The 24,041-nt window shown below is 42.5% G+C and overlaps 1 protein-coding gene across 4 annotated transcripts in view; it reads left to right on the top strand.

The window, feature by feature from the left end:
- The window catches only part of ST3GAL6 (ST3 beta-galactoside alpha-2,3-sialyltransferase 6), a 45,544-nt gene that overhangs the window by 18,837 nt on the left and 2,666 nt on the right, over positions 1-24,041 (top strand). For 3 of the 4 annotated variants that reach the window (XM_075167519.1, XM_075167509.1, XM_075167528.1), the window contains exons 2-10: positions 1,605-1,704; positions 2,500-2,568; positions 3,861-3,938; positions 6,872-6,975; positions 8,318-8,381; positions 15,218-15,313; positions 17,482-17,668; positions 18,726-18,863; positions 22,518-22,670. In XM_075167519.1, the coding sequence (XP_075023620.1) occupies positions 1,616-1,704; positions 2,500-2,568; positions 3,861-3,938; positions 6,872-6,975; positions 8,318-8,381; positions 15,218-15,313; positions 17,482-17,668; positions 18,726-18,863; positions 22,518-22,670 (978 nt within the window). In that variant the 5' untranslated portion in view covers positions 1,605-1,615. The remainder of the gene's footprint in view (positions 1-1,604; positions 1,705-2,499; positions 2,569-3,860; positions 3,939-6,871; positions 6,976-8,317; positions 8,382-15,217; positions 15,314-17,481; positions 17,669-18,725; positions 18,864-22,517; positions 22,671-24,041) is intronic. The other variant, XM_075167538.1, reaches the window with a different exon arrangement.

A 24,041-nucleotide genomic window follows, 5' to 3' on the forward strand; every position in this document is an offset into this window, starting at 1 on the left:
GATTATAGCTTGTTCATTGCATGGCTTTGTTACTGGTAGATGCTATTACAAAACACCATCTCTGACCCTAAAATTAAACTCCTGTGAAGGATATGGGGGAAAAAAAATAAATAAGGAAGTGGTGGCTTGTTGCATTCAAGTCATTGTAACAAATAGTTCACTGTTAGGTACTTCTTCAGGGTCGAACTATGGGAGTGACAGTAGTTTGCTTCTCAATTTCTAATAACAAAATGCAGCGCGCTCTGGTAGTTTCTAGCCTTTAATACAAGGTACGATGTTAAGATGTTACTAGCATAAAGCATATTGCTGTAAATCACTTGGACTATGTCTACCTTGAATTTTATTGCCTTAGGGCTGTTTAACACAGGTGTAAAAGGACTCTAAATATTCTAAAAAGCAACATGGAATTTAAAAAAAGAAAATAAAAAAGGAGAAAAACCGTAAAGTCAAAGGCTCTGCTCTTGGGAAATGCAACAGTATGTTTGGATATGGCTTGTTTTTGCTGGACAGCTGTTTGTTACCTTCATTTTAAAATATAGATACGCAAGTTGGTGTTTATGCATTGTGTGCATTGAACCTGCTTACCGTGATAGGGGGAGAAGTGAAAATGATGGAAGGATATAGCTCTCAAGTAAATTTCCACAGTAACTTGTGGCCAGAATGGCTATTTTGGTCTTTCAGAAGATTAAGCAACAGCAGTTCATTCATAGCTACTGAAAGGGCAGCTCAGTGTGTAGATGTGAGCAATGCAGAACTTGGTTTTCCCCTGGTGTGTCTTGCCAGATACATGAGCTTCTGATATTTCTCTAGTTTTTTTTTTACTAGACTGTGCAATGAGGTGAAAACTCTGTTTGAAAAACAAACACTTTCCCTGCTATTTCTCCATAACTTAGTAAGTTCCACAGATTGGGTCCTAACTTCTCTTCCTCGCTTTGCAATGTGTGAAAATAGTACTTTTCTGACACTTGAGCAATGAAGGCTGACCTGTGTCAGGAGCTGGAGGCTGTGCAGGACACGAGGGCATAAGCAGACAGCTTTCAGTGCAGCTTTAAATTTAAGAATATTCAGTGATCCTAAAAAAGCCAGTAGCAATTTGTGGCAGCTCACACCCTGTTCTGCTTCATCAGCATCAGCCTATCTGCCTCCTGCAAAGTGCCAATGCTTGTTTAACTGTGTAATTATGGAAACTGATAGTGGGTGGCTCAAGAAAGAGGAGAAGCACAGGTACCTGTAAAGGCCATCTTCTGACCAAAGAGGTTGGTTTCTTTGGGCTGCCAGTGGACAGAAAGGAGTTCCTACTCCGACATGCTTCTGCAAGAGCCCATCTTCCTCCTGTGTCTTCAGAGAGAACCTAGAGTGAGCCCCTCTCAATGCTTCTGTGCGGAGTATGCACATGTGGTAGGTGCAAGGCAGCATTCAGCTCCTGTCACTGGGACTTTGTGTGAGAAATCAAACTGGAGTGATCCCCCATCAAATTTGTGGTTGTGAAGAATGGCTGTAATAATGATGATTTCCTTCCATAGGTTTCAAGGTGCTTTATAAAAGTTCATGTTAATAGCATAACTTGAATTTAAATTTCTTGTTTTGTTTTTCTTACATTTCAGGTCTACCAGTCATGAAACGAATTCTTCTATTTTTTATCCTGGCTGCTGCTGTTATGTATGGTATACTGCATGGAAATCTGTGGAGAAATAACCTCTACTGGTATGGTGATGCTTTTTCACTTATAGTGCAAACATCCTCATGGCTGTATGAGAGATGTGGCTGTGAGTTGCTGTGTTGCTGAACAGCTGTTTACTAGTAATCAACAGAAGCGATTACTACTCTGTCTGTGTGTGTGTGTGTTTGTTTTGTGGTGGTTTTTTTTTTTTTTTGTACTGTCAGGGAATGAATGTGATCATTCTGTCATGTCGCTCCTTCTTTCGTGTCACTTTTAAACCTAGTAGTTGATTTGAGCCTGGTTGTATGGAGAGGTCAGGATCTCAGAGCCCTTCTGAGTTTCATGAAAATAGGTGTTCAGGTGAGGAGAGTTACCTTATTTGTGTGTCACGTGCCCATGTCTCCTCTCACCCCATGTGTGTTTAGTGTTAGCTTGTTCCTTTAGGTGTCTGATAAATGATGTGGGAGAGACCTCCTGCATGCATGGGATTAACCGCAGGTGTAGTGGGCACCTTTTGAAAAGCTGAAATTTAATGAGTCCTGGTGGCAACCTTGTGGGAAGTGAGCCTTCACTGTCTCCAGGCTGCATGGAACAGGTGGCTTGGGACCTAAAATTCAGGGCTCTTATCGAAGAAGTTGAGTTTCCATGGGCCTTTGCATAGCTGTGACCAGGACTGACCAGTGTGTTTGTGTTATGAAGATAATAGTGGTAGCTTTTGAAAGTAGTGATTGATGTGCCTCTGTTTGTCTTGTTTATAGCGTACAATTGATACGAATGGCTTTCTGTTGTGGTTTCTGTTTATAGCAAACCACAGTGGAGTGACATTTCCCTTTTTGCAGGATTAGCTTTTATGGACAGACTTCCTCTGTGAGGGCTCCTCCTTCCTATGAGACTAGTGGAGTTACCCAGTAAGTTCAGCAGTTGAGTATTTGTGGGTTTTTTTTGTTTGGTTGATTGGTTTTTGGGCAGGTGGGAGGGATTGAGACTAAAATCCGTAGCCTTTGTCTGTAGGCTCCCTCTGTTCAATTGGTTATTGTACAGCTGTGTCCATTGCCTGTTTCTGTTATGAACACAATTGTAACATGTCTGGCAGAAAGGAATTTGTCCATGTCGTGTTTCCAGTGTTTGGTTAATATTTATGGCCACTTACAGTGACTGTCTGTGGCAAACAATGAATTGTTGGAAGGGGATCTGTTCACAACTTCCAAATTTCTGCAATTCTGAGTTATACCTGAATAAAATTAGCAGAGCTACAAGGGCAACTCTTGTGCTTAAAATTTAATAAATCAGAGGTGTGGTTCAGTTGTGATGTGCAAGTGCGTGTATAAGCAGATCTTGTGCTAGTAAATTCCTGCAATTAGGTTTGTGGGACTAATGAGTGCCTCTGCTAAAACTTAAAAGCAGGCCTCTGCTCTCTCTGAAGCCATCCTGCAAAATGCCATCTGTGAGGCTGATGCTGGAAAGCAATGCGCTGGCCAGCTGATACGTTTCACAGGGTGCTTTCTCAGTGTCAGTGTTCACATGACAACTTGAGGTTACCAAAGGCAATTAACCTTAATGGTCTGTTTGGCTTGTGGTTTTAATGTGGTGGTTTCATCTTTCTGTTCTTAATGCAGCCCAGATGCACATATTGCTCACACTGAACTTTACCCTCCCTTCTGGGCTTCATATTTGTTATTAATTGGGCTAAATCGCCAAGGCGGGAATGTGCTTAGAAGTGTAAGTCTTAGTCTTATTATGAGAGGAATGACTTATCCCCAAAGAATCTCATTTTCCTTGAAGTACCCTATGTGGTGCTGTCTGTTCCCCTCTCCAAACAAGACTCCCCTCTCCTCTCTGAGGAGCGCTGGTGATGCTATCTGGTATGGCTGCAGGGGTGATTCAGCCCAGGTGTCCTGCTTCTCTGGACGGTGGGCCTGAGATCTCACCTCTGGTTACGGCTGCTTTGATAGTTGCCGAGCAAGGGGGGTTGCAGACCCCGTGGAGCAGCACCGTCAGATAAAAGCCTTTACTAGTAAAAGTAATCGTACCGCAATGAGAAGGATCCGTCTTTATAATACAGACAGAGGCAATCATGAAAATTTGGTGTGGTGTTAACTCAGTAATCAGCTTTTACTAATTTGGCTTGTCCAAGTTTCCCTACCTTGTTGCTGCTAGCTGTTCCTGTTTTTGCTATTTCTTTGAAATTCTTCTTTTGCAGGCTGCCACCTACGGCTGTGGAGAGAAGGAACGCGCTGGACACTTGTCTCCTGAAACCAACATTTGAATCTTTACTGGGGTGAGTCTTACCTGGGAAGTCGGGGGGAAGGAAAGGCTGTGCTAATTGAGATCAAAATGGGCTATTTACATATTCTGGACTATTTCACATTTGATTCACCTCTGGCAGTACAGCTTTTGGGCTTGGGTTCATTGCTGCTTTTCCTGGTTGTGGCAATACAACTTGTTTAGCTTTCCGCTGATCAGCATATGAGCAATACCACACAACTAACTCAGGATGCTGGTGTATCTACTGAATAAATAAATACTTCCTGTTCAGATACTGTTGTAAGTAACAGTGAAACTATTTTAATGATTGAAATACAAGCCTTAACTTTTATTTTCCCCATGCTTTTCTTGTAAAAGAAGCCTTCATGTCCAAGACAGAAAGTCAGTCATTCTGCTATTAAGAACCTGGACTTAAAAGATTAAGATTTTTTGGTAGCTAAGTATTTCTGTAGCAGCCAGGGACCAGAGAAGTTTTGAAAATCTCTTCATTTTATTTGGAAAGAAGAGTATGAAATGTGCAAAAATTCATCCAATCTTTAATGATATAGATTCTTCCCCTTCAATGGAATTTTAATGGAATTTAATTTTAATGAAATTTGGGATTATTCATGTTTTTGTTCCTCTCATAGTATTGTTGAATTGCGTGTAGGTGTCCTCCACTTTAAGGTACTCACAGGAAGCTTCCTTTGTAAAGAAGCAGTCAGATGAAGAAAGGGAGAGCTTCAACCCAAAACAAAGGTGGCGTCTGATCACAAAAGTACATCCAAGAAGTCTGTGAGGAAATACTGGGAGTTTTTGTTAGTAGAAGCACAAGTCTTAAATGAGAGATCAAAGAAGTGCTACAGGACCAGACGCAGACAGGCTATATTGTTGGCTTTGTGTTTTACCTGAGCAAACGTTGAGCATGGCCTTGAGAACGCCTGGGAAGATGTTTAGACCAAATCCTGGCTGAAGGAGTCTTAAAGCTCCAGGGAAAGACACCATTGTTTCTTTTATTTTTTTTGTCCTTTTTGTGTACAAGAAAACATGGCTTTAATTCAGCGCTATTGTTATTTTAAAGAACATGGAAGGATCTCAAGTTTGTCCTCCCCAAAGCAGTCCTGTAGTCTTTGCCCTGGCCCCGTGAGGTGGTCCTAGGTCCCTTGCCCACGGTGTGTGCTCAGGCTGTCTCTGTGTCAGGCACAGCGGGACAGCTCTGGTGCTGAGCAAAGGGGCAGAAATGGGAGCAGAGATGCGCAGCGAGAAGAAGGTAGGTGCAGAGCTAGAACTGTCTCTTGCGTATTTCCATAGCTCCTTTACAGAGATAATTTGCGCGAGCTGAAGATCTGGTCTGTGCACTTTGGTAATAGCCTGGGGAGGTTGAAAGGATTTCTAACCTGGCAGAATTATTTATTGGAAAGGAACCAGAGCTAGAAGAGGTAGAATTAAGAATCTCTTTGCAGTAGGTAAATTATTTATTATGTCTAAGCTTACCAGCTGCTTCTGAACAGCAAGGCAAGTTATTAAATTTAATATGGGTGTTTAGTGCATGATGTCTCAATGTTAGCTGGTCTTGCTTAGTTAACCTGTGGCCCAGTTCTTGGTGTGTGGGCTGTGGTGTTTTGTTGTTTGTTTTGTTTTTGTTTTATTTTGTTTTTTTTTTTTCCTTTTTACTGTTGGTATCTTCTGAATATGTAGAGCTTAGAGTGAGATACTTGATTTGTGAAACTGGGAGGGAGGGTGTTTTTTAACAGCTATTAATATTCTTAATGGAGAAACAAGTCATGTGCTGGTTGTGGGTATTTATGATCAACACTAGGTGTTCTCACTGTGACTGTATACTTGTGTGTTAATATTTTAATACAAGACCTAGTAGGCAGCATCGCTACAAAGTCAACCAGTTCAGTGAGTGCATGTCCACTTAACTCCAAGGTGAAGCCAAGGGCATGGTGGCATGTGACGGGATTGGATCTGCTGTTCATTCATTTGGCTTGACTTGGCAGATATGGTAATAAGAGTCCCTTCCCTGCTGTGAGATAACCCTTGTCTCTGGTTACTGTCTTTTGAAGAAAAAAGTGACCCATTCTTTCTATCTCGACGCTTACAAGGTATGATGCCGTCATGTTCTAGTTTGCAGGAGGAAGGCACTTTTGAGGCAAACCTCCTTGTGATCCCCATGTGCCATGCTTCTCATTGCAGGGTGGCCCTGGCACGTGTGCACTGGGTTCCTTTCAGACTCTGACTTCTGGCTAAGCCAGGAGATGCATGGCAGGAGCACACCTGATGTGCTGCAGCTGCTAAGGGTTGTTCAATCTGTGGGACCCTACTAGAATTAGTCCAGAGTAAAAGAAAAAAAAAAAAAACAAAACAAACGAACCCCGAGATGTGGACATGAGAACTCCATACTTTTTTGGTGTATGGATATACTCCGGTTGCCCCAAACTACTTACTAATGTCAACACAGCCATAAAGTGCCACTTGTTTGGAGTAGGAGCGCATCTCAAATAAGCCGAGGTGTTCAGGAGATGGTATTTTTCCAGTTAAAACACCTTGTTTCAAATTCCATTCTTATTTATTAAATTGCCATATATAATACTAACTTACTTTTCCTTGCTGCCTCTGTTATGTACTTTTCAAACCTGAAGTTATTCATTGTCTTCCTGGGTTATGTATTCTATTAAATACGCTGTCTCGTGGTGCTTTCACGTCATGCGATTTTAATGACTCTATATAACTTATACTAGCAATCATTTAATCTCACTCTTTACCTATATTTTCCAATATAAAATCTTCCCCTTTTCTGTCACCTGCTTTCTTTCCCTGTGTTTGAGTTTTTCTTCTTTTAAAAATTGATAATACTTGAAGTAGGATAAAGAAAGCTTTTTTTAAAAGCAGTTGCATGTATTATTGGCTTGTTCAAATACATCATGTGGATTTTTGAAACTTCTTACTTTTTCCTTTCATTAGTGTTGACAAAATATACCCGTTCCTGTGCGCTAATGATTTTATCAGAGTGGCAGAGTTCCATGGGAGCGATAAGTTTGAACTACCTTATGGAATAAAGAGAGCAGGTTTGTGTTCCCCATGTACCTTGTTTTTAAATGGAAATACCTAAATGGCGAGTAAAGCCACCAGAATCTCTGGCCTTGGTCTTTCCTGTTCACCGATGCCAGTCCTTCTGGGTGTATCTAGCAATGACTTAATGGTTTCATTTAGTCCCTCTGACCTGGCACCGACCTGTTTTTAACAAATAAAACACCGTGTTGGGGTTGCCCCTCTTAGCAGAGGAGCTCCAAAAAGGGGTGGGAGTGAGGAATAGTGGAGCTTATTCAGCTTCCTTGTGTTTGTACGTGGGCTGGAGTGCTAAAGATGTTTAGCTAGTGCTTTGCTAGGTGCAATATTAGCTGTGTCAGTGTGATGGGGTTCCATCAACACGCCTAAGCCGATCGGGATCCAGAGTCCTACTGAGGCAGAAGTCCCCAGGTTGGGGCAGTTATATCAGCAAAATTTTCCTTTTACTGGGCTAGCTTCTCCCCCCAGGGAAGGTGTCGCTGGGGCTGCAGGGGGTGTTCCCGCTGTTACATGGCTGCTGTACCTGTGCAAAGTGTTTGCTTGCTCGTGCCTGCTGCCCGGGTTGGTCAGGGCAGAGTAAACAAGGCCAGAGACCCTAAGGGTCTCGGTCGCCCTTTTGGAAAGGGTTGTAAAGTCTCAAGTCTCAGAGTTTTTAACACTGAACAGTGCACCTTCCTAGTACCCTGCAGGTCTGGGCTTTAGACTCTGGATTTGCCCTCTGTGAGCGTAACAAGGATGGTGCATTTTCCCGCACCTCTGGGGCTGCGGTGAGGAAAAATACCTTTGGGAATGAGTTGAGGCCCCCTCTCGGTTAGAGGCAGGTTGAGTGTCCAGCAGGCGCCTGCCCACCAAGGGAGGGCTGGGAAGGTGCCTCTGCCCAGCTTTGCCAGCGGGCACAGGCCGGTTTGATACCTTCTCCCAAGATACATAATGCTGTGTCTGTCCCTGGCTGTGCGACCCCTCCTCTTGGGTCAAGGCTGCTTCTGTTTCAGCTGAAGGTGGGTAGAAGAAAAAACAAAGTCAATTAGGATGCAGGTCTTGGAAACTCTTTTGATGCTTACTGACTGTAACTAAGATTTTTTTTGATACAAATCCCGTGCTGTTTTCCAACAGGGGAGTGTTGGGGCAGGAAAAGCTTCCTAGAGAGGAGCTCTGATAAACCTGAATTTCTCTGGCATCATTGATTGACCTGTGGCCCTAAATTACAAGTGTTCTTATTTTGAGTTTTTTATGCACAGTGCATAAAAACTACTGTGTCTGAAAATGCTGTAGTGGCATGCTTATTTTTATATTGGAAAGCACTGAATATTTTCATTAATCTTGTTTATATTTGCTTTCCAGAGCAATTTTTTCGTTTAGCCCTTTCAAGACTGCAGAACTGTGGACTTTCCAATGAAGATGACAGGTGAGATGGTTTATTTGCTACTGTTTCTGTTCATTGCGTTTTTAATATTTATTTGAAAAAGAATCTCAGTGGCGTTATCCTGAAATTGCTCAAGTTAGCTAAGATGCAGATCAGACCGACAGTGTCCATGCAATATTTAACTGATTCCAAGATTTAAAGAAGTTTGATTTTAAACATATGTAGCACCAGCATTCAAGAATAATTTTTCTGTGAGGGAGCTTAAACTTACAGATTTCTTTTTCTAAGTGTGTTAGGAATTTGCTAGCTGAATGCAGTCCTGTCTTCCTGTAGTATCTTTTTATACTTGAGGAAAGCGAAACCACCCTTAAAAACTGAATGCAATCTCCTCTTTCAAAGTCACTATTAGTGTAAGCTAGAGAACGTTTGAGGTGAGCAGTTGCAAACCAATGACTCTTTCTACGCGAAAGAAATCTTACGCATATCTCCATGCCACTGCAGCACCTGCTGGCCTGCTGCACGCCCTTGTTGGTGTGTATGCTCAGCTTCCTTTTCCCGTGAATGAGGGAGACGCAGGCAGCCAGGAAAGGCTGTTCCTGGCATTTCGGGAGTAACCTGGGTGTGGCGTGGAGTGGAGCATGCCTTGGATAACTCACTTCCCATGCATTAGGTTGCCCTGTTTAAATCTCTTGGTTAGAAGCCACTTCTGCTGGGAGTTTTTGTTTGGTTTTGGGGAGCCTTTCTCTGTGCGTCACCTTGTTGCTGGAGTTTGTTTTTGTTTTGCATGCTTTTTGTTTGTTTTGAGGGTTTTTTTTTGAGATAGTGTAGTAGGGTTGGCAAGTATACTAAAATCCTGTGTTTACCAAGTGATGCAAATGACTTCTTAGATTTGCAGTCTAGCAAACGGGCTGACAACCTGCCATATAGCATGTTAATATGCAGACTTCTTAATAGAATTGAATGCAAATAACACTGAGGTTGGCTGTACTTGGTTTTGTTTTTTAATCAAGGAGATCAAACAGAAGATTGTTGCTTCAAGCCAAATGCCAGGATCACATTTTAATTAAACTTGGGTCAAAATAATTGGTGTTAAAGCCTAAGAATTATCTTAGTTTTAATACCCAGTTTTCCTTTTCTTCACCTCCTGTACTCCTTTCTTTCCCTGTGTTTAGTATCTATTTCTAGGATATTCAGGTTTACTCTTATGTTAAGGAGGAGGAAAAAAAAAAGAAAACAGGATTTTTTCCTATCAGGAGTGTGGTAATTGGGGAAATTTATACAGAATTGGCTGACAAAGGCTAGTCTTTTGTCTGGAGTTTGAAGGAGAATGCCAAATGTTGTATTAGAAATTTCCTGAAATCACAAGTTCAGCACTATAATCATTTTGGCTGTGAAGTAGAGACACTTGCAGTACAGCATAGTACCTTTTAAATAGAAATGTCTGTCCTATAGATCAAAAGTAAGGTAATTGGTATTTTAACTTTGAATGTAGGTTCTCTGAGATATAGATATGTTTAGTGGTTCTGGGAAGTATGCTTCATTTTCATAAAAGTAATATACTTCAGTAGTACTGAAGCAAAATGAGAACTATTACTATTTAATAGGCAGTAGTATATAAACAAATCAAATATACAATGACTTCATACAATATATTCTTTCGAGATCCATCAGGTTTTGTGTATAGCACTGTTAGGGCATGAATCTGTAGTAAGGAAGAGCTTTTTAAATGTGAAACACTTTGGGAATTAATCCTAACAATGTTCTCCGGTAATGCAGAATTATTAGGCAGCTCTGTAATGCTGCTGCCTAATTTGGCCTTCTTGGCAGAATGCAAACTGAATTTCCCTATAAACTTTTCTTGGGGCAGAGTGGGGGAACCTGCTATAAAGTATTTTAACAAATATTAGGCTATATGAGCACCAAACCTATGGTGCTTATATAGCTGTATTTGTGTGCAACTTAGGTAAAACTGTACATAGTGAGATACAAAGGATTTTTTTCTGATCAGTGCCACTTTCCAAACTTAGATGGAATTCCCACTGTGTAAAAGTCTAGTTCTCCAAAACTGTTTGGAAGAGAACAGTGTCACTGACTTCAGTGGAATAGCCTGTAGGAGGAGGGTTTTCCAGGCTAGGGGTATATCCACAGAGTAACCGCTGAACACCCGCTCTACCCGTTTCTGCGTAATTACTCGCTGGGCACTCTCAGGACTCTAAGCTCAACAGCAGTAAATTCTTACAAATGCATTTACACAATCCTGAGTCAACAAAATGTGACCTCTGCATTCTCCCTTTACCAAATAACCTTAAAGGAAATAATTTGCATTCCTCAACTGACTATGGGGGTGTGTGTTAAAGGAGTTGAGGTTGAGATCTTTTTCCTTTTCCAGAGAAACAGTATTTCAGTGGAACGTGGAGGATGCAAGCCTTTTGACCCTTAAAGGCTACATTTCCATTTAACAGTATTTTTCTTTTATAGACTAGGAAAATGTTTCTTTTAGCATTTCGCCATATAAACAAAATATGTAAACTAATGCCTGGCCTGGAGATTAAGAGGCTCTTGTACACCACGTGAATGGTTTGAGTGACTAAAGGGATTGCATTTAGATGTTGGAGATCAGTTACCACGCGATTTGCATCAGGATCCATTTATACTCTAAGTAGATCTCTAACACCTAAATGCAATCCCGTAGTCACTCAAACCATTGCTATAGCAATTGTTATAGCTGAGGTCTTAATATTTTTATCCTTCATCAATATTGTGCTGGTGGTTGTAAGCTGGACCTCCAGACATTTCAGTCTATTGTATTTCACTTGTAGCATACCTGTTGTGGTTTAAGGACATCTGAATTTTTTTCTCTTCTTGCCAATTTATTGACTTGGAGAAAGGGTGAGTGTTTGTTTTTTTTTTTAAATACGAAAACATTATGAAAAAGGAAACTTCAAGAAGTGGGGTTGGTAAAATATCTGGGAGTAACAGTCTGCTGAAAACGAATGTGTTGATTTCTGTGATCTACAGTAAGTACAGGTCAGTTTATTTAACTTAAATATCTTTGAATACAGTCCAGCCTTGCTACATATTCCATTTCATATGTCGGTTTCCTATGATACTGTTCTTTTACTCTAGTGTAAACCATTTCCCTCCCTGCTTATCGTTGTCAGTGGAATCTGTGCTACTGTGGATGTAGACCTACGATCGTAACTAGAGACACTTGAATACTGGGGGGGGTCCTCAGGGGAGGAGACAATTCAGAAATAGCACATTCGTGCCAGACTTGAGTTGGCCCGCTTCAACTTCCTGAGCTTGACAGAGATCAAAAGCGGGTCTTTCTAATTCGTTCGACTGTGTTTATGACTGTATTCATGTATAATTAATCAGGAGTATTTGATCTGCTTTTTGACTCTATCCATTTCAAAAGTTCACATACCAATGTTAGACGCTTTACTGGTTATTCGAAGGCAGCTGATAACTTTATTTTTGAGTATGCGTTTTATTAAGGGCACTGGAGTTTGAAAGCTTAATCAAACTTCAAATTTCACTCTGTTTTCCATCCAAGTAGTATTAGTCAACTCTTAGCCACGAACAAGATCTGGTCTGCATCCGTCAGTAACAGGGAATAGAGTTCAGATTTGACTTGAGAGCAGCTACCCAGCTTCTGTAGCTGCGCGAACCTCAGTTGCCCAGCTCTAAAGTCACGTTTTATTTTACCGTCTCCGCCCTGAGTGTGTCCTGCTACATCACAACTGCAGAGTGCAAGAGGAGAAACCAAAGAGCTCTTCGGTTTTATACCAGAGTGGAAGGCATGATTTCAATAGCTAGGGACTGACATAGTGAAAAAGCTTCTTAAATCATAGTCTCTGTCAAAAAATGGGAGGTATGTAATAAGGAATCACTTAAAGTTCATCTACAAGGGACGGAACAAGCTGTGCCTCCTCAGAGTAACCTTTTGGCTGCTTATCATGGTCAGAATATCACTTATCACGATCATACAAATCACTTGTAATGGAATTGACATAGTTTTTGTGAATTCACAACAAGTAGTTGGAGAGTATTAAAAAAATATTCAGCAAGATTAGGAGCTATTTTTCTGGCTTTTTATTGAGACCTGAAGATGAGTTCCTGCATGGTGTGCCAGTCACTGCCAAACCAGGGTGTCCCCCAAACATCGGGGATGGATGCTTGTCGTGGTTTAACCTGGCAGGCAGCCAAATACCACGCAGCCGCTCACTCACTCCCCCCACCCCCAGCGGGACGGGGAGAGAATCGGAAGGGTAAGAGTGAGAAAAACTCGTGGGTTGAGATAAAGATAGTTTAATAGAACCTGCTGTTCTTCAACCCTCAGCAACCCCACAACAGCGCACCGGCGACAATGCTCTAGCCAGGAGGTGCTACCAGGAGTTGGAGTATGAGTAGCAGTTCAGGATTTGCATTGTGGTGATGAGGTTTGTACCTCAGTTACCCAGCTGCGGCCACATAACTTTTGGTGACACTGAATTCAGAGGTTTGAGATGATTGAAACTTTCAGTGGTTTAGAGAGGCATGCTGAAAATGACAGGAAAATGTGATACAACCATATGCTAATTCTGCGCTTTTTCCCCCTCTCCCTCATTCCACCTTCATCACTTACTGATGGCGGTTTTTGCCCAGTTGTCCTGTTTCTCCTCGCTGTTGCTTCTCTGTGGCCCAGGTTCTGGCTTTGAGCTCTATGAAACAGCTGCAAGTAACAAAGCATAATTTGGGAAAAGGGTAACTGCTGCTCCCTTCCTTGTAAACTTTGCAAGAGGCATATATTCATCAGCCTGCTTTCTCAGGATATCTTAAAACTAGATTGAAAAACTAATTTGAAAATGAATGGGCTGAAGCAGTCCTGGAGTAGAGAGGGAAGGGTTTTGTGGGTGTAGAGGGAATGAGCATACTGAGGACAGGATGGTGTAACAGGTTTTCACCCCTCTGATTTCTGTGGTACCGAGTCACATGGACTTGTGGCATTAGCTGGAAATCTTTTTATGAATGCTTGGCTTCTACTAAGCTGCTCAGGAAACACTAGAGAAAGGTGTGCCAGCTTTTTCCATGTCACCCCACCCTGAGAGCTGCATTTAGCAGTACTATTTTTATTTTTTTTTTAATATATATATAAAAAAAAATTTTTTTATATATATGTAAAAATTTTTAAAGGCAACTCCCTCTGCAGGTGTGACCCTAGAGCAGCAGGTGAGAAGATGCCATCCCAGCATTTCTTTTGAAATACAGTTCTTTTTTACAGTTGGCATTTATTCTCATGTCACCTTTTCTGTAAGCTTCACGTTGTCAGCATTGCTTTGAGGCCCAGTTTCTTTTCCCTAGCCCGCATGCAGTACAGCATAACTGCGTTAACAATTCTGTAGGAAATATAGGGCACTGCTTTGTGCATTGATATGTCGGTCAGTCTCGGCTGGAACAGGCTGTTTTGATTGATGTTGAATAATACTCTCCTCAGCTGAAAAAACAGGTTGGACTATCTGAGGAGAAATTAGTCCGCATAAAGTACCACACTAGGTATTTAATACAGATTATAGTATTCTTTGGGACACAGTCCTGGGGTCCCCTGCAGTAAGAAATGGCATAGAGCCTTTTTCTTATATGAAGAACTGCGGGAGTGGGATGTTGGGAGGTGGCTCATCCTCAGTAAGCTGTGAGCCTGTTTGTGTCTGAAGAAAATACCAGCGTTTTGATTTTGCCACTGTTCTTGCTGCAACCAAGTTGAACAGCTTTTGCTCTAAATAAAAAAGCATTTTTACCAGAAAAAATGATGTACTTGTTCTGTAAGGAGGAGTTTGCAATCTTATACATTGGATGTGAACCTTCCCTAAAGAGGCAAAATTTCTTGAGTAAAAAAACAGCAAGATTGTCTGTGTGCTTTTTTTTTTTTTTTTTTTTTTTTTAAGCAAAGCACACATTTTACTAGCATTCAAATAAGACAGTAGAGAGCAAAAGATACAAGTAGAAAACCTGGCATAACTTAGAAAATCATACCATTAGAATTTACTTTCATAAGTTTAGCATTTGCGTAATACCTTTTTTGAGTGCTTTTTAACTCTGAGTATATTCTAAATCTGAAAGGGATTACAATTATTTTGATTGGATGTAGTATAAGATCTAATTTGTAGCTCAGTGTTTCATATATGTAGTAATGTTGTCTGATTTGAATCTAGTCATATGAGAATGCAACTTTTAATCAAGTGTATTCCTCTTGTTATGTCATGACAGCATGCACTTCAGCACGTGTTTAAACATGTTTAGACAGCACTTTCTAAGTAGAGGGAGAAAAATCAACATGATTCTATTCATTTGAAGAGCCATCACATGTGTCATTGGGCTAAGGTTTTTCACATGTACAATTCAGAGGCCTGTAAAGTAAATTGTGAACATAAATCTTGCTGCTTTAGCTTATGTTGGGAGATATCTAGAGTTGCGGAGTTGTACAATATTGCACAAGCACCTTAATTTTGCGTTAGTTTTTCCAGACATACTCTATCCTGGTTGGTATACCCCCAGACTGGGACAAGTTTGAAGCATTGTGGAAGATAATTGGCATCCATATCACCAACTGGTTAGATGATCTTAAACAGCAAACCACTAGAAAAAGGACATGTATAAAAACAGTTTTACATGAAAGAAGCCATTTCCTGATTTTGACAGTCCCTGAAATAATGCAGCTGCATTTTTTTGAAAGCAGCCTTAGCATGTGATATAGGATTGACACTGCTCTGTAGGGGCCAAGGAGTGTAGAAGATACAGGACCTCAGTTAGTAAATAAGCCAGCTAAATGCAAATATATCATTAATAACAATATGAAGCAAGAGAAGTCGTGCATATTAAAAATTCTGTTTGTTCCACAGCATTGCCTGTCGACGATGTGTTGTGGTCGGTAATGGAGGAGTACTTCGAAATAAGACATTAGGGGAGAAAATTGACTCATATGACGTCATAATAAGGTAAATGGTATCTCCTTTTAATTTTGTGTACATGCAAAGAATTAACAAACTTTTGCTGTCAGCTTTGAAGTTCAGTTATTGTACAAAAAATTCCTGTTTTACTTATTCTGTCACAGCCTCCTTCATTGAAAAAAATTTTGGGAAAAGATGGATCAGTGTTTTATTGCACAGATTGATTGATATGGGGGAGGAAGAATCACTGGGTGGTCAGTCTGCCTCATGTACAGGCGTGCAAGCTGCTGCCATCAGGGATGGGTCCAAGCACGTGACAGCCCGGAGTCCTGCATGTCCCGGGCAGCCCTGCCTCTTACCTTCCACACCACGCCTCTCTTACCCCTGTGCTGGCGTGTGCGCTGCTTGGAGTGGATTAAATGTAACGTTTGTGCTGGCACGTGTCAACTGGAGGATGATGTTGATGTCTGCCCCTTTTCCTCAAGCGTGTTAAGTTCATATTGGAAGTTCATGAGATGTCTCGACCTGCCAGAGGATGCCGGGGTCTGAAGAAGAGGCATCTGGACTAGGGAAACTGGGGAAGTGCTCAGAGAGGAACAGGCAAGGAGGGGTGAAACAAAAAAAGCTCAAATGCCAAGCAAGCTGAAAGTGGACTATTTGACTGATTATAATAGAATTTTCTGCACATCAAGAAAAAGATAAATCAGTTTCTCCTTTGCAGGAATTGAGATGGTAACTGATTAAACAGCCCTTCTGCCTGTAGGTACCCTGTCAGATAGGGCGCCTGAACCCTCTTTCACTAAAGCCTCTGAGCTGCCATTTCAGTTTGTCTGCTTCCACATTGTGTTGAACATTGAACAAAATCTCACTTTTGTTATTTTGCCATCAATCCTAATGCTTGTTTTAGTAATAGTGTTTCAGTCTTCAAGCACTACCATAAAAAGTTGTATACAAAGCATGGAGTTTGACATGCATTTGAAAACGTACTGATAAGGTGGAAATGAATACATGCAATTCTTCAGTTGTAGCTTCTCTTATAAACTTAAAATTATAGAAAGTGATCCAGATAATATCCCAGTTCTTGGGAAACTTTACTTGCCTGACAACTTTCTGCTTTATAAAAAAACCCACCTTGCACTTATTTTCAGTGTAGTATAATGATGCAAGGAAGCTCCATGGATTATTTTTAAGCTATTTCAAGTATTTGAGAATACTCAATTCTTGTAGATCTGTCTATTCTTCTTAAAATGGAAATCTTTGCGTAGACTGGTGTCACACTTTTAAAACCAGCTATAAATTCAAAACTGTTTCAGAAATATAGCACACACTTGTTTACTGTGAATGAACAAAGAGGTGGTGTTTGCATTCTGTATTTAATGATGACTTCTGATAAAACTTTGGAATATTCCCTTTTCTGCATACCTTGTTTTGCAAACACTTGCTCCTAAGCAGTGTGCCTCCTATTCTGAGCAGTCAGTCACATTGGCAGGAGTGGAGCATACAGAGACTGCCTGAATTCTCCAAAGAATATGCGACACACCCACCAAGCAAAAATTGCAAGATGGAGACTGAAACACAGCCCCTCTAACACCTCAGAGCAGAGAGACCTGACCCACCTCACTGCTTATTAATCTGTTATATCCAAAACTTATATATCAAGTGGCAGATGTGCAAGTAATATTTAGAAAAAAAGAGAAAAAACCCAACACCCAGAAAACCCCAAACAAAAAAGGCAAACACAGAGATGTATCAGCATCAGGTACACAGTCGTAATCCCTGTTCCTGTATGCTGTAGAGAGTGAAGAGTATTAAAACATTCTTGAATTGCCTCCCGTATGACTCGAATCATCTAGTAGCATGAATGGAGCAATGGGTAATTCTCCAAGCCAGATATTCTCTTTGGTCTTCTCCAGCTTCTGTGTTTGCACCAAATCAGAAGGCCGCCTGCTCGAGTGACACACAGTAAGCAATCGTGTGATTGTATTCTAAACCGCCTTGGCCAAGTTCCCATATGTGCTTGATCCCTCTGAGTTAGAGGGTGAGTGCACCTGATAATTGCTCACCTACCATGTAATGTGATAAGTAAACGCTGGGCCATTAAACCCTGCTGTACCTGGACACGCTCTCTGTCCTGCAGACTAATGCGTGTGCCGGCCACCGCACAGTAAGGGCGTGGGCGGGGTAGTCATTGCCATCTCTGTGTCTCTGTCCTGCAGAATGAATAATGGCCCTGTTATAGGATACGAAGAAGATGTTGGGAGGAGGACGACTTTCCGCCTTTCTTACCCGGAATCCATCTTCTCAGATCCGATCCACTACGACCCTAATACGACTGTTGTTCTCATCGTCTTCAAACCACGTGACTTGAAGTGGCTGTGGGAGATACTAGGTGGTCAGAAAATAGTAAGTGTAACTATTCATGCACCTTGGCTCAGCTTGCCACACACCTCTGGTGTGAAACATCTGTTTTGCCTTTAACCTTGGTCCTCCTAGCTGGGGGGAGCACTGGATCTCCCAGTCAGTCTGCTCAATATCCCTTTCCTATAAATGCTTCTGTCCTCTTTCTCACCCACATATTTGATCAGTTCCTCACCCCAAAGCAGTTTTTCTCTTGGAAATGCCCTTTTATCTTCTTCTTAGCACTGTTTCATATTCTGACACGCATGCTTCAGCCATTTCCCAGATTACTTTATCCTGCGTGCTTGGTGGAATTGCAGAATAATCTCTCTGGTGGTCTCTAGTTCAAAACCCTGTTGAAAGAGAGCAGGGCCAAGTTCAAAGACGTACAGATTCTCAGGGCATCATCCAGGTAAGTTTTGAGTATTGCCGGGGATATTTCTACAATCTCTGTTTCAGTACTGCACCACCCTCCCAGGAAAGAATTTATCCTCATCCTTTCACTGTGCGCCTCCGAGAAAAGTCTGATCTTGTCTCTTTTTGTAAACCCCTACCAGATACTTGAAGATGGGCTGAACAAAACCCGGCCTCCTCAGACCCTTCTTGTTAGCTGTGCGCTCCGGCCCCTCGGCCGTTTTAGTGGCCGCCTGCTGAGCTTGCCCCGGTTTGACACTCTCTTGCACAGGGGGGAGCCCAAAACAGCAGAAGGGCACAGTACGAAGTACTTGAGAGTGATAACTTCTGCCTGCCTGTTCTCTATGCTCTTATTCACGTGGCGAAGCACACAACGAGCATTTACTGCCTCCAGGGCACGCTGGTGGTGCGTGTTGTCTGTCAGGAGCTGTTTTCCAGCCAGCCGGCCCCAGCCTCTGCTGCTGCAGTGGGTTATCCTGGTGCAGGAGCATGATGTGGCACATGTTTTTGTTGGACTTTGGGAGATTCGATGCTCCTCTTCTTCTTCGTCAACCTCCTGCCCTTGGATTTCGTTCTCGTTACAGCTGCTACAAAACCAGAATCTACTGTTCGTAGTCATTAAAAATGTGTATTTGCTTGCCTGTTACAGAGTGCTAAAGGCTTTTGGAAGAAACCAGCTCTGAACATGATATACAAATCTAGTCAAATCAGGATTCTTGATCCCAGCATCACCAGAAAAACGGCTTATGAATGGCTTCGTTTCCCAACAAGGTTTCCCAAAAAAGAGGTAGGCTTTTTTCTTCTGTGCCTTCTAGTGTTGTGCGACCAAATGTGTACTCAGAGGTAATTATCTCTTTATTATAGTGGACTATGTTAGAACATCTTTTAGGTTCACGTAGCATTAGTTTGCATTTAGATGGTCCTCAAAAAAGATGGGAAAATGGAATCCAGAAAGAGAGTGGGTAGCCTTGTATGCCAAAAATCTCTTTTTATGGATTCTAAAATTAGTATTAAATGAGACCGCTGTTGCGGGCAGGCATAATGCATTTTAAAAATTGGGAAAAGCAGACAGACATTGGAACATGGCAGATCTAAAGAACCTCTAGAAATATTAAGGAATCTTGAATTATTAAATGTAGGGTGTTTTATAGTTTTTCTTAAATAAACACACACACACAAAACCAACCAACCAACAACAAACAAACAAACCCAAAAAACCAAACCACAAAACAACAAACCAAAAAAAACCCTAACAAAACCCCCCACCAAAACCAAAACACTAAAAAAGCCCCACACCAAACAAACAAAACCCCCCAAAACCCCAACAACCCAGTAATTCTAACACTGCTGCAATTTCACGCTGCTGGGGGAGGGTAGGGACTAGGGAGCATACAGGATATTCCAGCCCCGCACTAATGACATATGTCTAGCAGCATTCTTGTGCTTACTGATTTGATGCCAAGCATTGTAATGAGTTAACCGACAATTTGGACATAAAAATACATTCTAACTGTCAGTTTATGGCTGAAGAATGTTCCTGATGAAAGGTAAGGCTTCAAGCTGGAGACCTCCCTTGCGCCGTCAGGACTGATGTCGTGCTGTTTAGCCCAAATACTGTTCCCGGGGGTCGTGTCACTGCACAGAGCTACTTTATCAGGATCAGCCAACTGACACATGTGGAAACGTTTGACAGGCTGTCACTGTGGAGTATCTACCACAACGTTTTTCTGGTTCAGTCTTCCTAGTGTTTGAGGGAGTTGAGGGTTCTTTGCTTTTGGGAGTTTTTGTGCCTTTTTTTTTTTTTCTTTTCTCTTTTTTTAATTTCTTTTTTTCAGCCTACTAGTGGCTTTTTCCTCCCTTATTAACTCTCAAACTGGAATACCCAGTTTGGCTGCGTGCTTGCCGGGGCTCTGTGGTGTTTCAGCTCTTCAGCGAGGGTGGGAAGAAAGCAGCGTAGTAGTTGGGCGCCTAACCATCTCCTAAAGGGCCACAGAACGTCCGTGGCCTCCATGGCTCCAGAAATCCCTCCTGTCTCTTCCTGTGCTCCCCTCTCGGTGGGAGTAAAAGCAAGACCAGCGCTGCCAGTGAGCCAAAGAGCTGTGCCTGGTGTCCTGGAGCTGGTGCGGAGGCACAGGCCCCTCAGTCGCTTTGGGTAGCGTGCATGCCCTCTGCTCCTCTCCTGCTTGCTGGGCACCCCTGCCCAGAGCTGGGGCAGAGCACGTCCATGCTTGGAGCCCCTTTCCGCCACCTCCACACCCTACTTGCTCCGTCCCAGGGCTTTTGCAGCCCCTCGTCCCCGGCAGCAGCGATGGTCAAGCTCAGGCATGCTTTTCCTGACTTTTCCTCCCCGCTCAGAGGCGGGCCGTGGCTGGGAGCCCGCACATCTGCAGTCGCTCTGGCACAGCTGGGTTAAGCTGCGGGTCGTGCCTTGGGGTTCCCGTTGGCAGGGCGGCCTTTTGCAGGACCCACTTCAGAGCCCTCTGTCCCGTAGCGCGTCCCAGGGGAGGGCTGGTGCTGCCTTCCCTGTCCTGTGCTTCAGCCCCCTCTGCCTGCAGGAGATGCCGAAGACCGCTATTGCTTTCCCTGCTGTCTCTGCCTTTTCCATTAAGCCAATCTCATGTTCCCTGTGTGCACATTTGTGCATAGTCCAGCAAGCATTTCTGTTTCTTCGGTAGCAACTGTGATGGTGTTAGCAGAGCCGGGACGAACAACTGTAAAATCAGATGTGCTGCCCCAGCAGCGCTGAAGTGAGAGTGTTGCAGTCATTCCAGGGCTGTGCTTATTCCCATTAAACATGACTGGCTGAAAAAATTTCATTACAGGCCGAGGATATCTGGATATTTCCAGGGCGCTAGCGTGATAATACATTTTAAAAGTAGCGTTGCTTTTTTTAGTATCTTCTTTTGAGGTGAACTTTATGACAGCCAAAGGTAAACAGAGCTAGTTGCAACCTGTGATATTCCTGCTATTTCCAAGTAGCGCTAATACTGATATGTAGCATTCCTGCCATAATTTTGGGGTCCTGTTTAGTGTGGACATTGCAACAGAGTCACCACTAAATTTATGATATTGGGCCCCCAGGGCAGAAAGTTGTTTTGCTAACTGGCAGGAGCCCTGGCCAATAGTGTGCATTTTAAGTTGATGTTATTTCTGGAGTACTCCAAGAGTTGTACAAAGGTACAAAAAAATTCTACATAAAAGGTGATAGTTCAGTTCTGTGATTTTGATTAGGCTTACAGAGCTGATGTTAGTAACTTTTTCCTGAGGATTTGTTCTTTCACCTTACGATACAAAGAAATATTTTTCTGTATCATCAAGTGTATCTGCCTTCTCTCTGCACTGAGTTGTCCAGTACTGGTTTGCCTGCTTCATTTTCAGAGGCAAATGAACTGAGCCTTGGGTAAGAGTTCAAAAAAGCATGTGATTTTCTGCTCATTTTGAGGTTTGATTGCAGCTACTGAAAGCGTGTAGCTCGTTTGGTCTCTGAGAAAATTGTTATTTTAGCTAAGAAGGGCATTAGTGCCTGAAAGTTTTGTCCATTTCTGGGGACGCTTTCTCTGCCTAGCTTCATCTGTTGGTCTACTGAAAGAGTTCACCTCTCTCTACAAACCTTGCATCATTTACTTCTCCAGATCGTTTTAGCCACAGCTGCTGCTAAAACAGTCATGTACTCGCTCACAAGATAGGACAGATGGTTGCAAGGAGTTGTTCTATGCTCTTGTAAGAAATGCTAATTTTCGGTTAGGTGCTCTTAATTTTGCCCAGTTAAAACCTGTTTATGACCTGCTCTTGATATTTTACATTGCGTTTACTTCAGAGCTATCTCACTGTAGGGAGACATAAGCAATTTTATCTACAGTTTCTTTTCTTCTAATGGAAATAGTGAGGGAAGGTCTAAAGCTGTGTTCTTCTGTAATTTCCCTGCTTTGAAAAAGTTCAAATGCAACCAAATTTATGTAGCAGTAGCATTTGTGCTTTTTTTAGTTTGGTGTTACGAAGATTTGAGGCATGTCATGTTCTGGTCATCTGGATCTCCATCATCTAGAAACTTCTGAACACACCTGCTAATTCAGTCAAATTTGATGGGGTGAAGTGGTCTCCAATCTGTTGAAGCCTGAGCAGTTTCATGAAAGTAGGTTGCTGAGCAGAGGGATGGGGAGACCTTCCTGATGCCTATGCGGAGGGAAGGGCTACAGTATGGGCTCAGCCCTCGCTAGAAACCGGAGAATCCCGGGGAAGGCCAACATGGCAGACACCTCGCTCATGGAAAACCTGCAGGCAGTACCTTACTCCTTATGAGACACGAGGGGATCAAACTACAAAACCAAACATCTGTAGAAGAGCCAGGCTGCCTGATTTCTGCTGTCTTCGTTCTTCGGTTTGCTGTTCCTGTCAAGCTGCCAGTTATTTATGTATGCGTGCTCTTTGTGTTTCGTTTTAGAAACCCAAGCATCCAACAACGGGGCTAATTGCCATTACGCTAGCATTTCACATATGCCATGAAGTTCACCTGGCAGGCTTCAAGTACGACTTCACTGACAGAAACAGTTCTTTGCACTACTACGGCAATGACACAATGTCTCAGATGATGCAGGTAACGCACGCTTGTTTATGCTGAGAGAAATATAGCTGGTAACTGGGGAAGACAATTCAATATAGATAGAAGTGTGGACTGCGGGTCAGAAAGGCCTCCCGTCTTCTCCTGGTTCAGCTGCTCATGGGTTAACATCGCTTGAATCTCTTCATCTCTGCTTTTGTTTCTGAAAAATGTGGATAATGGTATTTGTGTCCTTTGTGCTACACCGTATTCTGCAATGTCTACACGAGATGCGTCCATTTGTACGTTCTGTTTTGCTTTGCTACGCAGCTCTTGTTCATAGAGGCGTATTTGCTAGCACTGTCAGAACATGAATAGCCTTGTTTCTGGTTCGCATTCTCTTTTTCCTTGGTACCTACTTGCACAATTTGTCATAGTTGCCGAACTTCTTAAAAAAGAGAAAGAGCAGCAAAGGGAGATGACAGGAGTTGAGACCTACAAACTTGTAGTTAGGAAAAGAGCTGAATTTCAGAAATCGAAAGCAGAAAAGAAAAGCAGCTGTTGGAGGGGGGTAGGAAGAGAAGGAACTGCTTCCAGGAGGGGGAAGCCACAACTCACCAGGAGAGGGAGCAGCAGGAGGCTGGCAAACATCAGGGGTGCCTTCTCCTCCCTCCTGCTTTGCTACGGTCATGCCTCTTGTTTTCTTTTATCTCTGCTTTTGTCTTCAGCTCTGTCCTCGGAGCAACTCCATCTCGGCCCTTTACCTCAATGTGAACAGTTTTCTACGTGCACACCCAGTGCATGTGGGGACCATTTTCTTTCCTCCTCCCTTTCCTGAAGAGGAAGGATAGGGGCAGTGCCCATAGGAGCCTCTCATGTCTCTGTGAGGACTCCTAGGTGCCCGCTGCTCTGAGATAACTTTCCTCTGACACTGAACTCGCCTTCATGTTGAGGCTTCTCTCTGCGGGTGCTTTTTTGCAATGTATACCAAGCTTGGGTAAGGTTGATCACGAGTTGAATAGACATCCATAAGTTCCCTAAAATCTTGAAACTTTGAAAAACGAACAACTAAACAAAAACCCTATCTTTAGTTCTTTAGTGGCATTAAGTTGTAAATATTACACTACATACATATAATCTTTTTTGCAGTATGTGTATTATATTCATTTTAATTTACTGGACTCGGTGTCTAAGATTGTCAGTAAACTTACTTCCCTTGTGCTGTCCTCCACTAACCTCAGTGGTCTCTTGCGTATGCAGGAGCTGGATACAGCACAGACGATGGGTTGGTTTTGGCTTGTTGAAACTGATTGGCAGGCTGCATCCGATTTACAAATGCCTGATGTGTGCTTTTCAAGAACCTGCATTAAGCTTTGAGAATCAGTCATTTTCTGACTGCCTGTGCTGTCAGTGTGGTTATGCAGCTGT

The sequence above is a fragment of the Calonectris borealis genome, chromosome 1 (genome assembly GCF_964195595.1).
Source record: "Calonectris borealis chromosome 1, bCalBor7.hap1.2, whole genome shotgun sequence".
Taxonomy (NCBI): domain Eukaryota; kingdom Metazoa; phylum Chordata; class Aves; order Procellariiformes; family Procellariidae; genus Calonectris; species Calonectris borealis.